The 12,073-nt window shown below is 38.6% G+C and overlaps 1 protein-coding gene across 6 annotated transcripts in view; it reads right to left on the bottom strand.

Moving 5' to 3' along the window:
- Positions 1-6,989, bottom strand: part of ythdc2 (YTH domain containing 2) — an 84,751-nt gene extending 77,762 nt beyond the window's left edge. For 2 of the 6 annotated variants that reach the window (XM_084686266.1, XM_084686270.1), the window contains exons 1-9: positions 6,872-6,989; positions 6,238-6,406; positions 6,060-6,150; positions 5,591-5,787; positions 5,262-5,464; positions 4,688-4,854; positions 4,135-4,237; positions 3,782-3,938; positions 3,504-3,611 (exon numbers count right to left, since the gene is read on the bottom strand). In XM_084686266.1, the coding sequence (XP_084542392.1) occupies positions 3,504-3,611; positions 3,782-3,938; positions 4,135-4,237; positions 4,688-4,854; positions 5,262-5,464; positions 5,591-5,787; positions 6,060-6,150; positions 6,238-6,400 (1,189 nt within the window). In that variant the 5' untranslated portion in view covers positions 6,401-6,406; positions 6,872-6,989. Of the gene's footprint in view, positions 1-3,503; positions 3,612-3,781; positions 3,939-4,134; positions 4,238-4,687; positions 4,855-5,261; positions 5,465-5,590; positions 5,788-6,059; positions 6,151-6,237; positions 6,407-6,854 lie in introns of those variants that run through there. The other 4 variants (XM_084686269.1, XM_084686267.1, XM_084686268.1 and 1 more) reach the window with 4 other exon arrangements.
- Between the last annotated feature and the right edge of the window lie 5,084 nt (positions 6,990-12,073).

Below are 12,073 nucleotides of genomic sequence, written 5' to 3'. Positions count from 1 at the left end.
TCAAGCAGTACTGTAAATCCAAAGGTATGGGTAATGTCTGGAATGGTCTGGCTTCACTTCAGGTCTCATCTCACTAAATGGTAATACCGGCATGGCATAATGGTGACGCTGAGATAGTTATAGCTAGGTGCCTTATCGACCTAGCTATCCACATTATAGCAGAGCGATGTAGCGATGGCAGTGATTGTCTTCTTTGTTAGGCATAGCGACAGTTGATAGCTGTGTTAGCTAACATTACCTGGCACTAATCATCCCCCACTACCTGTACATCTTGCACACCAACAGTGCTCGATAAGTCTCAAACTGTTTAACACTTCAATATCTATGTTCTGTAGAGCACTTATCCGCCCAAGTACCTCTACAAAATGTACTATGTGTGCCAAAATAATATATCCTGACAAGCCATGCTGATCAATTTGATCTATAAGGCCAGCATGCGATCTCTGACAAGGCTGATGTCTTCCATTATCTACCGAATCTCGGTGTCCCTATCTGCCTTCGATCTTGTGTGCAGCTGGGTTGGGCTGAAGATGACCACGCCCCTCTCATTTGCATGCGAGATCGGAAATAAATACAGCACATAAATAAATGTGGTGTGGAAATAAATGTGGTGTGTAAAGGTCTCAAAATAAATAAAGGTGGTTTTAGGAAATAAAAGTCCCATGAAACAAATAGTCTTTACAAAAACGTCATTATGAAATAAATAAATGTATTTATTTATTGATGTTGGTCAATGGATTCAGCTATATAATTATATAATGCTATATTTATTTTCATCTTTGTTTTATTTCATATCCATATTTATGTATGTATTTATCTATTTATTTATTTAATTTTGACTAACTCGGCGTTCCATTCAACGGGGGCTTATTGAAAGAGGAATTATTTATTGTGTTGTCTCAGTTACACTATCAGGGCTTGGAAATACAGTGAATCGCTAAAAGTAGGCAATTGGCTAGTAGAACATAACATTTCATATGAAAATGTAGCCGACCAAATACTTAATTAGCACAAGCGTTGCTACCTGCATATATACAGAAATTGTTTACAATATTTTGAGGTTTCAACCAGTGCTGCTCAAGCAGAAAGACAGGTTCAGGGAGAGAAAGAGATAGATTAGTTACACTTTTAAGAAAGAGTAGGAGAGAATATAATACATATATATTTAATTTTAAAAAGTTTGTGTAACGTTCTGTGTAACGACCCTCCCCAGTAGTTTGCTGCTGCTCGTCGGACAACTTAAATCCAAATCAAGTCCAAATAATGGATGTTGCACCGGTCTTTTTCACCAGCTTTCGCTTTCAGCCATAGCTACTCAAGATGATTAACACAATGATGCGTTGCAGCTCGTCTCTCTAAATTTCGCAGGTAGATTGCGTCCTACATGCATTATCGCGATGCAATAGAATTTAAATCTCTATCGTAGGCCAATTTTTATCGTTTATATTGCATATCGTTTATATCGCCCATTCCTACTACCTGTACATCTTGCACACAAACACAGTGCTCGATTAGTCTTAAACTATTTAAGACTGATCAATGTCTATGTTATGTAGAGCACTTATCCGTCCAAGTTCCTCTACAAAATCTTCAGTGTGCTAAAATGATATCCCCTGACAAGCCATGCTGATCAATTTGATCTAGTAAGGCCAGCATGCCATCTCTGACACCACTTGTGTTTTCCATCATCTCTCGAATCCAGGTGTCCCTTTCTGCCTTCGATCTTGTGCAGCTGCTTTGGTCTGAAGATAACCAGGCCCCTCTGGCTTGCATGCAAGATTGGAAATAAATACAGCACAGAAGAAAATGTGGTGTTCGGAAATATATATGTGGTATTCGTCTTTACGAAAACGTCATTTTGACATACATAAATACATTTACTTAAGTTAAATGGATTCAGCTATATATATATATATATATATTAGTGCTGTCAGTTTAACTGCGTGAGTTTAACGCAAACCCAAATTAACGGCGTCAATTATTTTATCGCGCGATTAACGCTCTTTTTGGTCTAGCAAACTTTGTAGTTTTTTTTCACATGCTGTTGCAACAACTACAGACGTTAGAAAAAATACAACACCACACCGGATCTAGCTAGACCGGAAACAAAACAACAGGCACGCCAAACACTCGTTTGACTTGCGAGCTGGCTAAAGAGTAGTAGCAGAGCCCGTTTACGGATATTAGACATTCTCTGGTAGTAGGCTAACGTTACGTTTTGAGTGGATGACGAGCGCGAGATGCCGAAATGGATGCCAATAAGATTCTGAATGGAAAGTTTGCTTTTAAAAAGTTGCCAAATGGTTCTATTGACAAGACCAGTGATCTGTGTGTTTTGTCGTTGTAAACTGAGCTATCATCGCAGCACGTCCAGTCTGAAATACCACTTGATGGCCAAGCACACAGCTGATGCGAATTCTCTGCCCCCTCGTCAAAGCCAGGCGATTTCAATGTTGTTTTCAATAAAAAAAATATTTGCACAAAGCAATCCGAACCACTTTTCTATGTTGATAAGAGCATTAACATTTGAAAAAAGATTAGGACAAAAAGAAATCAGGGACATTTAGAATAGATAAAAATGTGCGATTAATTGTGATTAATCGCGAGTTAACTATGACATTAATGCGATTAAATATTTTAATCGTTTGACAGCACTACTATCTATATATATATATAGATATAGATATAGATATAGATATAGATATAGATATAGATATAGATATCTATATCTATATATATCTATATATATATATATATCTATATATATATATATCTATATATATATATATATATATCTATATATATCTATATATATATCTATATATATCTATATATATATATATCTATATATATATATATCTATATCTATATATATATATATATATAGATAGATATATCTATATCTAGATCTAGAAAGGAATTCTTATATCTATAAATGTATTTATAGATCTAGATCTATCTATCTATCTATCTATCTATCTATCTATCTATCTATCTATAGATAGATATAGATAGATATAGATAGATATAGATATAGATATATATATATATATATATATATATATATATATAAGGGTGCAGTGTCTTGTCTCATCTGTCCAGTGAATTATTTACAAGTAGCCTGCTAAACTCCCAAATATATTTCGCTTAGTTTCATTTAATTGCGAATGCCTTTGTTAATCGCATAAGTTCATTTGTAGCCTACTGCACTCTGTTGGATTATAAAAAAGACACATGCAAAATATTACCTTTGCAGAGTGCCCGGTTCTCAAATCAACATCGAAACAATGCAGAATGTGCAGCTGGCAGCAATTAAACCATAACATGAGCAAAACAGCCTTAAATGAGCTTTCACAGTGTGATTTTTAACACCCAAAAATACTGGGTGATAAAACACACATATCTGGGAAAAGTCAAGAAAGTAGGGTCCTGGAATATGATCGAGTGTGAAGATACTATTTGTAGTGTTTATCAGCCAAACACAAATACTTATTGGTAGTTACCCCTCTGAATTTCTTTCTTGTATTTCATCATGTCTTTGTTTGCATAACCGGTGGTTCTCAAGATGTCCTCCAGGAAGAGTTCCTTGACTTCGAATGGCCGTCCTTTGACTTTACAGAAAAAAAACAGAGCCCCGCGCCAACCTTTTCACACTGTACACTTTTCAAATTAATATAGGAGTTACCTATTGTTTTAGATTAATAATAATTGTACTTTATACATTTTTTATCATATATTTTATCAATGGCAGATAATAGACCCTAGATAAAGTCTGACATACTGTGGATGACGGGGCAGGAGCCAAAGTATCGGAGGAAAAGGTCCACATCCAGGGCAGCGCTGGAAAGGATGAGCTTCAGGGTGGGCATTTTCTGGAGCATGTCCCTCATTTTGGTCAACAGAAAGTCACTTAGGCCGTCCCGCTCGTGAACCTCATCCTGATATGGCAGAAGACAGTAAGTATAAGCAATAATTTGTAGGAATGTTTTGTTAATAAATGGTGTGTCTTTATACATTTACAAACTTTCCATCTAAAGAAACATATTAAAGACCAGATTTTTTAATTGTGTCCGACACTTAATTCTTTCATATGTCTAGGCTAGCTAGATGGCCCCTTTAGCCTTAAACACTCACTACAATGACATGTGTGACTGTGGTAAGTGTGGCATCTCCAGCCATTAGGGTCCTCAGCAGGACCCCACTGGTGCAAAAGGTCAGCAATGTCTTGGGAGAAACCCTGGAAGCAAAACATAGAGGTCCCTTATCAAGGAGCTAAGCTTAAGTACAATAATGTAGTAAAAGATTGTGGAAATAATTGGAGTACTATAAAATGTAGTGAAATTGCAATAAAAAAAAATACATATGATTACAATTTTCAAGCAGATAACAGGAAATAACTTGTTTGCTTGTTTGATTTAGCTTCAACTCTCTTTATATTTTTTTATGCTGTATGCTATATATTTATATTGATGCTACATAGATGATGTTTGCCAGGTCACAAGAATGTTACTGTCCTGATGACGCTACGCTATTTGGTGCATGTGACAAATAAACCACTTTGACTAGGAAACTGTAGAAAGGGGATAGACCTATCAATAAAACTGGAATCTTTAAAGTAAATGCCATCTTTGCTAAACCGATAATTGATTGTAGATGACATGGTGACATTCTTCCTCTATGACATTACCTGCTTTCAAGGCGGATCTGGTAGCCAATGGTTTGACCAATGCTCTCTCCCCTCTCTGCTGCCACCCTCTCTGCTACAGCAATGGCTGCAAGACGCCTGGGCTGGGTGCAGAATATCCGACAGGGGATTCCGTTCTTACTGCAGTCATCCAAAAGGAACTGTGGAATCTTGAACAAAACACAGCCGTTTTCAGTCAGGTTAAAGCTAACAATGGAATTCAACTAAAATAAAAGGCAGGTTGTAGAACATCATTGAATTCTCTGACAAATCTGTGAGGAATCAATTTAGAACACTAAACCACAACTATATAGCATGGTTTAAGACCTTAAATAAAGCAACACATACATCTGATGAACAAGGCTCTATCCCTCAGTTTGACCAAATCCCAAACAATGTTTTAAGTTCTCTAAAAAATACCTTCCTTTCTCTGTTATTTTCTATCTAAAGTGACTGAACAGGTTATGAGCACAAAACAGGTTATTTCTACAAAAGAAGAAAGCCTTAAGAGGTAATCTGAACAGATCCCAGCATCTGAAGAGCACGCAGTTCAAACATCTCTTGCCTGCCTCCTCACCTGGGTGGTTTTCCCAGAGCCCGTCTCACCGACCACCAAGACCACACGGTTGTCTTTAATGACCTGGACGATCTCTTCCTGGCGCTCATACACGGGTAGTGAGCAACGGAAGAAGTCCAGCTCAGAGCGCGCCCTCCTTTGAGGTATCTGGGGGATACCATTGTTGAGGCGTCCGCTCGTCCTGTTTTTGTCACGACTGTTCTCTGAGGAGAGTTGAGATAAAAGGCTGCGTCTTAATTTGGGGATTTGCTTAAACAGAAGAAGCAAACCCCGGAGCACCTGTTCGAGGCATTTAGCAACCTTGTAGTATGGCAAATATCCACACTTACCGGTCTCCATTGCCACCGACAAGCCTCTCTCTGTGCGAGGCAGCAGGTCGATGCGCTCTTTATTGGTGATGGGGAACCTCTGCAAGAGGCTACGCACCACATGTTTTGAATTGTGAGAAAAGTTCAAAATCATGATGGACTGGGCTTTTTCCAAGCCCTCCTTTTTCCTGATAGTGAGGGTCCTGCAAGATCCTTTCCTAAAGGGGTAATAAAATATGTTGACAAAATGTTAGTCATTCAGTAGAAGTACAACTAAAAGTTACATTTACAATTATGCAGTAATAATGTAGGCCAACACAGTTGTAAAGCTTCTTTATGTTCACAGAAAGTTAAACTCATTGGCAAAGCAAGCGAACATCTTTTATTCAGGAATATCTGAACTCTTGTTACGTCACCTGTAACAATGTGAATGTACTTTTCTCCAAAACAGTAGCCTATTCAGAAAACAAACAGACATTGGAAAACAAACCCTCGGCTTTTAGAGACATATCCCAAGGATTGGGCCAAGCGATGAATAAAAGCCCGTTCCGTGCTGGACAAGGATGAGGGAAACTCCATTTCTGCAAAATTAAGTCATCATAATGGTGTGCAGTATAGCCTACCTTTGCACTGCCCATCTTATCAAGTGTATGAAAATATTTTCTTACCATTTTGATCGCTGTATTGAAACCTCTCCAAAGAAATACTGACAGCAATCTTAACTTCTTCATCAATACGAATGTCTTTCACCCCTTTACCCCTGCCTGGTGCCCCAGCTTGTTTGGTCTGACACTTAGCTGGTTTGGGTGAGGCAGTACTTGGACGTGACATGGTATTCTACGAGACAAACTGTTATAATTAGCGGGAACTGATACATTTCATAGGTGTCCGGTAGATTTCAACAAGCATTAAAGCCAACAAATTGCAAACCATGACAACACAGCTAACTAGCTGGAAACTATGACAAATTCACTGCCGTAGTTCAGCTGACTAGGCTAGCTAGGTGACAAGCTTCCATAGCCACACTAACATTAACATCTCACTGACGAAATAACTCTTCTATCTAGCATGATAAGCATGTACCTAGCTAATGCTTACTAGCTAGCTAAATAACATAACCAAATACGAGCTAGCTATCATCCTTGTTATTGACCATCTTAACCAAATGGCTATATCTCGCTCGCTTAAGTTAGCAAGGACAAACAACAATATATCAGTATAATTCATCCATTACATATCTAGATAGTAAATTGTCTACTGTGTTTGATGATAACATTTCACTAACAAAACATTTCAATTTACAAGCTTGAGGTAGGTAAGTGAATACTGTAAGAACCCCGCTCGTGCGCCTCTTGCCTCTCGCAAACGCCGACTGCACTGCAATGTAGGGGTGGGGCGTGTGGCTTGTGCTAAATTACGACAACCACGTGATTGATTCAAAGCTTCCAACGTCACGAACTGGTTCGAAGTTTTGGCGCTCTTCTCAAGACAAATCACACATTGCCAGAGGAAAATTGTTATTTAAGGAGCAGAGATAATAATGATACTACTGGAGGAAGGAAGTGGTCAAGAGTATGGGAAAATGTTTATGTTTATGTAATAATATATATGTAAAGTGTTTTGTTATTTTATTGAAATTAAACGTAGGCCTACTCTTTGATAGCCTGGCCATAGAATGTCTAATATAGAGAGAACTGCCACTTTCGGGAAATTTCCGGGTTCTGAACTGGTTGAAGTTCCATGTGAGGGCGCTAACGAGCGAGTGCAGAATGAATGGAGGTCTATGGAGCGCTACCACTCAAAATCCACTTTTCTCAGGATATAATTTTTTGTCTAGTAATTTGAATTCTGAATTCGAAACGGGAGGCAAAAAAAATACACACTGCTGGCTGTTAGATTGCTTTAAAGTCACCTTTCTGTTCTAAAAAGCTTTTGAAAATGTAATTGACGTCATACACATCCTACGACCAGAGCTACTGCTTTACGGCAAGCTCTGGTCGCTTACTTTTTTCTCTCAGGGCATCGACAACACAGCTGACAGGTTAGGCTCTCCCTGTCAATACACATGCTAGAAAGAGTTTTGGCTTGCTAATGTTGTTGCTAATGTTGCTAATGCTCTGACATTCTGATTCCGCTTCGGATGCCATCAAGCGGTCGAGGGTCAATCCTGTTAACCGGTGCCTTTTAATGTCCCCAGGAAATCCTACTTCATAATTGCTGTAAAATGTTACAAATGTTTATTCTAAAAGGCTGTAATTATAGGTTTAGGTCTTCCTTATCATATAAATAACCAAAAAGTGTCTAAGACATTTAGTTTATATTTTAACCACTTTTGTATTTTGTACACATGTTCATTTTGCCATGTTTTGCCATGTCCCCATCACAAATGATCAACTCTTACAATAAATATCAGTCATAAAATAATAAAATATTAAAATGATTTGCTCATTATGTTGTAGACCAAGTTAAAATTTCTTTCTACTTTTACATATTTTTTATTAAAAAAATAAATTTAAACCCTTTTTGAGGAGATTTACTTTGTGTCCCCCCAAAAAAGTTCCACCCTGTTAGGTTGTAGTTTTTCCCTCTTAAGAAAATAGCCTACACTTCCCATGTCACAAAGTTCATGAAATGACATCATTTCCTGTGGCAGGAATTCAACTTGGCCAACTGAAGTTAGTATGAACTTTCAGATTTATCTTTTTTCCAAGTTTCATAATGTCAACCTGTTTGTCACAACCTTAAATTTCCACCCTGTTAGGCTACTTTGTTAAGAAAATAAATAACATTTTATAATTTCAAATACGGTTTTATATAAGAATTAAAAGGCCGTATACATATAGGGTCTAATTCTAGCTAGATCATGATCACTCACAGAGCTAGGGCTAACATAGTTAACAAAATTCCCCCCTGTTAGGTTCCACCCTGTTAGGTGTGTACAGCTAACAGGGTGGAAATATTGTTAGAAAATGTAGTAGCATAATAAGTTGCATACAATATTTGTCATGTATTTGCAACAAGGGACATATAATGGACAAGTAAAAGTAAATATTGTTATGCCTTTACATTTTTTGTGATTGTAATTCATATGTCTTAACAGGGTGGAATAATGTAATGGTCCATGTCTGAACCAAATGCCAATAATTATTAGGATTTAAGTGCATGAGCTTGGCCAATATGTTTTCCAAACAGTTAAACATATCTCTTTCCTGATTAAATGTTAAAAACATGAAAAATAAATAATTTTGTTTTCAGAAGTTACCAGGTCCAAAAGGCACCGGTTAACAGGATTGACCCGGGAGCTCTGGTCATATCAGTCCTTCACTAACCAATGAGCATTCAATAGCAGAACGCTAATGAATTGGGCAACAACGACTCACCCTGTAAGAAATCAAAAGGACATAAGTACTCGTTCATTCAACTTTCAACCTATAATCCATGTTAAACATGCAAAAACTACAATCAAATCGGAGATTTCTCAACGACAATCAGGCGAAAGACACAATTTTAGCCGTTTAGCTCCATAGACTGCCATTCAACATGCACTCGCTCGCGACCACCCCCAGTGGAACTCTGGTGGAACTGCAGCCAAATTCGGTACAATGGGGCTTAATAGGGAATGGCCGATTCTGCGTTTTTACGCACACGGGGAACGACCTCTCCGTCAAGAAACGCCCTCTGCGTGTCCTTGCAGAGCCCTCGCAGAGCTCAGCGTGTACCTCCTGATTTGCCTGACTATCCGTCTGTCCGTGCGTCTTTTTACGGATACCCCTTGGCTGTGATTGGTCCGTATTAAGAACCGTTTGCATCGGGGGCGGGGTTGCCGTGACCAACAAGAGAACAGAATCCTTTGACCGCCATTGTTGTACGTTTTTACAATTCATATTTCAGCTAAACAGTACATGTAAATCAGCATCTGAATGAAAATGTGAGAGAAATGGGCAGTGCAGTTGCTAAGAATGTGCTTATTTTATTGATGAAGCGGCTAATTTGTAAATTTGCTCCAACTTTTCGATAACCTAGTGAGCAGTGCAGCGCCATCTACTGTTCTGCCGGTGAATTTCAGCACGCAGAGCCATCGGAGTAGTATAAATTCAACCAATCTGTCCGACTCCGTCCAACTGCGTGCTGCGTCTGTCCGTTAATCGAGACGCAGAAGTATAAATCGGCCTTAACTGTAACTGCGTCTGGGCTTGAGGTATATCAATTATTTGTTGGTAAACATTCGGGATGCGCGCTCAATGTGGTTGCGGAAAACCGGGAAAGGATAGCCTTTATTATGGCTAGAGAAGTACACAGATTATACAAATAGTTCCATTTCAAAAGACCAAAAAGGTAGAGGAAGACAGCCTTTGAGAGAGAAAGCGATTCCCCATTGATCTGTCACATCAGAATTTTGATTTGGGTCACAAAAGTCTTGAAATTTGAGTGAGAATGTCGCCCGGTAGATCGCATAGTCTTACAGTGCGTGTCCACTGCAGTGACGCGAATTGCTTGCCATTGCTCGCTTTCCCACAGTTCACCACGCTCGGGGGAATATCAGACAGATTAATGTTGAATGTAGTTCTCTAAACCTTCTAGAGTCACTTTTGTAGTTGTCATGGCCAAGTGTGCAGACTTGGGTTTACGTAGTTGCAACATCGATCAAAATACAACCTGTTTAGTAGACATACACGTTGACATGTGTAACTTTTATTATATTCCTCAGTCTCTGCTAATCTGTCAATACGATAGGGAGTTCCAGCCGGGCTAGCTAGCTATTTACCACAGAATAAAGTTACGTAATGTGACTAAACTGAATTTGAAAGTACAAGCACCAACAACTTCACCAAACCTTGTGCTATGCATCGTTTTTTTTGTAATAACATCTCTGTACGAATACAGCTATGTATGGATTGGGTAAGCAGCCACACAGCAATTAGTTTCTCCTCCACCTGGAAACCTAGAAAGCTAGAAATGTTTACCATGGTTGCTACATTACGAGAAACAAGATAACTCTGCGATTGGCCATCGCTAGCGAAAATCGCTCCTCATTTGCATAAAGTTGAGAAAATCTCAAATCGGTTGCGTTGCGTCGCTACCCACAATGCACCACACAAGCGATTCGCCTGGCTACATAGAAAATGAATGGAAAACATGTCGCTCGCATAAGTGCGTGTCTACTGCATAGAGTTAATATAACTAGAGTAAGCTACTTTTGTCTTCCAAGATGGTGTCCCCATTCATTTCTATGAAAAGTGCTCAGTGCCACAGTGAGGCAAGCGAGAGCGCGAGACTGGACGCGGCCCACTTTACACTTCCGTGTCTTCCAGTCTAGCTTTAAACAGTGGCTCTTTTTTTCCCTAGCTCCGAGACATCGTGCACGCTTGCAACTAGCTCTACACGTCATACTTTGCGACAACCAGTTGCGAGCATAGATTTATATGGTTACGAGCATGTGAGCTAAGTTATTGCAGTTGCAGAATCTATGGGAACTGGGCAGAATGGGGTACAAGTCAGATAAGAATCAGACACATGATGCAAACTTAACGGAAATGTTTTTTAGAAATAGGCTATAGGGCTAAATATAGGGCTAATCTAGATGGAACTCATCACATATGTTGCTTTTTTTCTTTCAGATGAAATAAACTGTTAACATGAACAGCTCTGTCGTTGTTCTCGCCAGGCAAAGAAAGCTTAATAGTTATTTTGTAACCAAAATCTTCCATAATGCAGACTTACCATAGCTTACTGTCAACTTTATATTCAAACAAAATGCCACGAAATTCACACTGCCTTCAATTTCACATCAGTGTCGAAATGTGACCTGTGTTTTATATGTTCAACCAAGAAAACCAAATGTCTATTAATGGATATAACGTGATCTAACAAGACGTCTTAATCATGTAATAAATAAAAGCTTGAGAAGTGTGTCTAAAATATACTTTATTGAACATTTGCCTTTGAAAGGGGCATATTCATTGAACCATATAGGCTACAAGACGTTTCCATCAGATGTAGCCTAAGTGGGGGTGAAACATAGTCACTGAGGACCTTCAATGTCCCACAAAAGCAGTCTGGCTTGATGACACAATCAAAAAAAGAATAATGGGTGTGTTTAACAAAAGCTTCTGAAGGCAAGAATAATATTATTTTAATATATATCATTTCCTATTGTGGTTAACAGTTAGAGTAATAATCTTCGTCTTTGCTCCAGATAGACATGTCAATAATCTATGCTTGCGCTTACCATGATATATTTGCCATCATGTCATGAACGTTTTTACGAAAAATCAAATCTGTTTTAAAATAACGGGAATAAACTATATTAACAACATTTAATGTATGTGTGACAACGATTTGCTAAACTTGCAACAACAAGGCAGGCAACTCAAGCCATTTCTCCCTGTGCTCATTCAATATAAGTCTATGGCTCATTCAGCTCAATGTAAATCGGCTTTCGGCCAATGTGAACTTTTGTGCTCGTGCCCTGTTAGTATCCGCGAGCACATTTGCAGGCAACTT

Source organism: Hypomesus nipponensis, chromosome 22 (genome assembly GCF_054491055.1).
Source record: "Hypomesus nipponensis isolate SF chromosome 22, ASM5449105v1, whole genome shotgun sequence".
Lineage (NCBI taxonomy): Eukaryota > Metazoa > Chordata > Actinopteri > Osmeriformes > Osmeridae > Hypomesus > Hypomesus nipponensis.
Note: the sequence above shows the minus strand (reverse complement) of the source record. Positions and strands in the feature narration are given on the sequence as shown.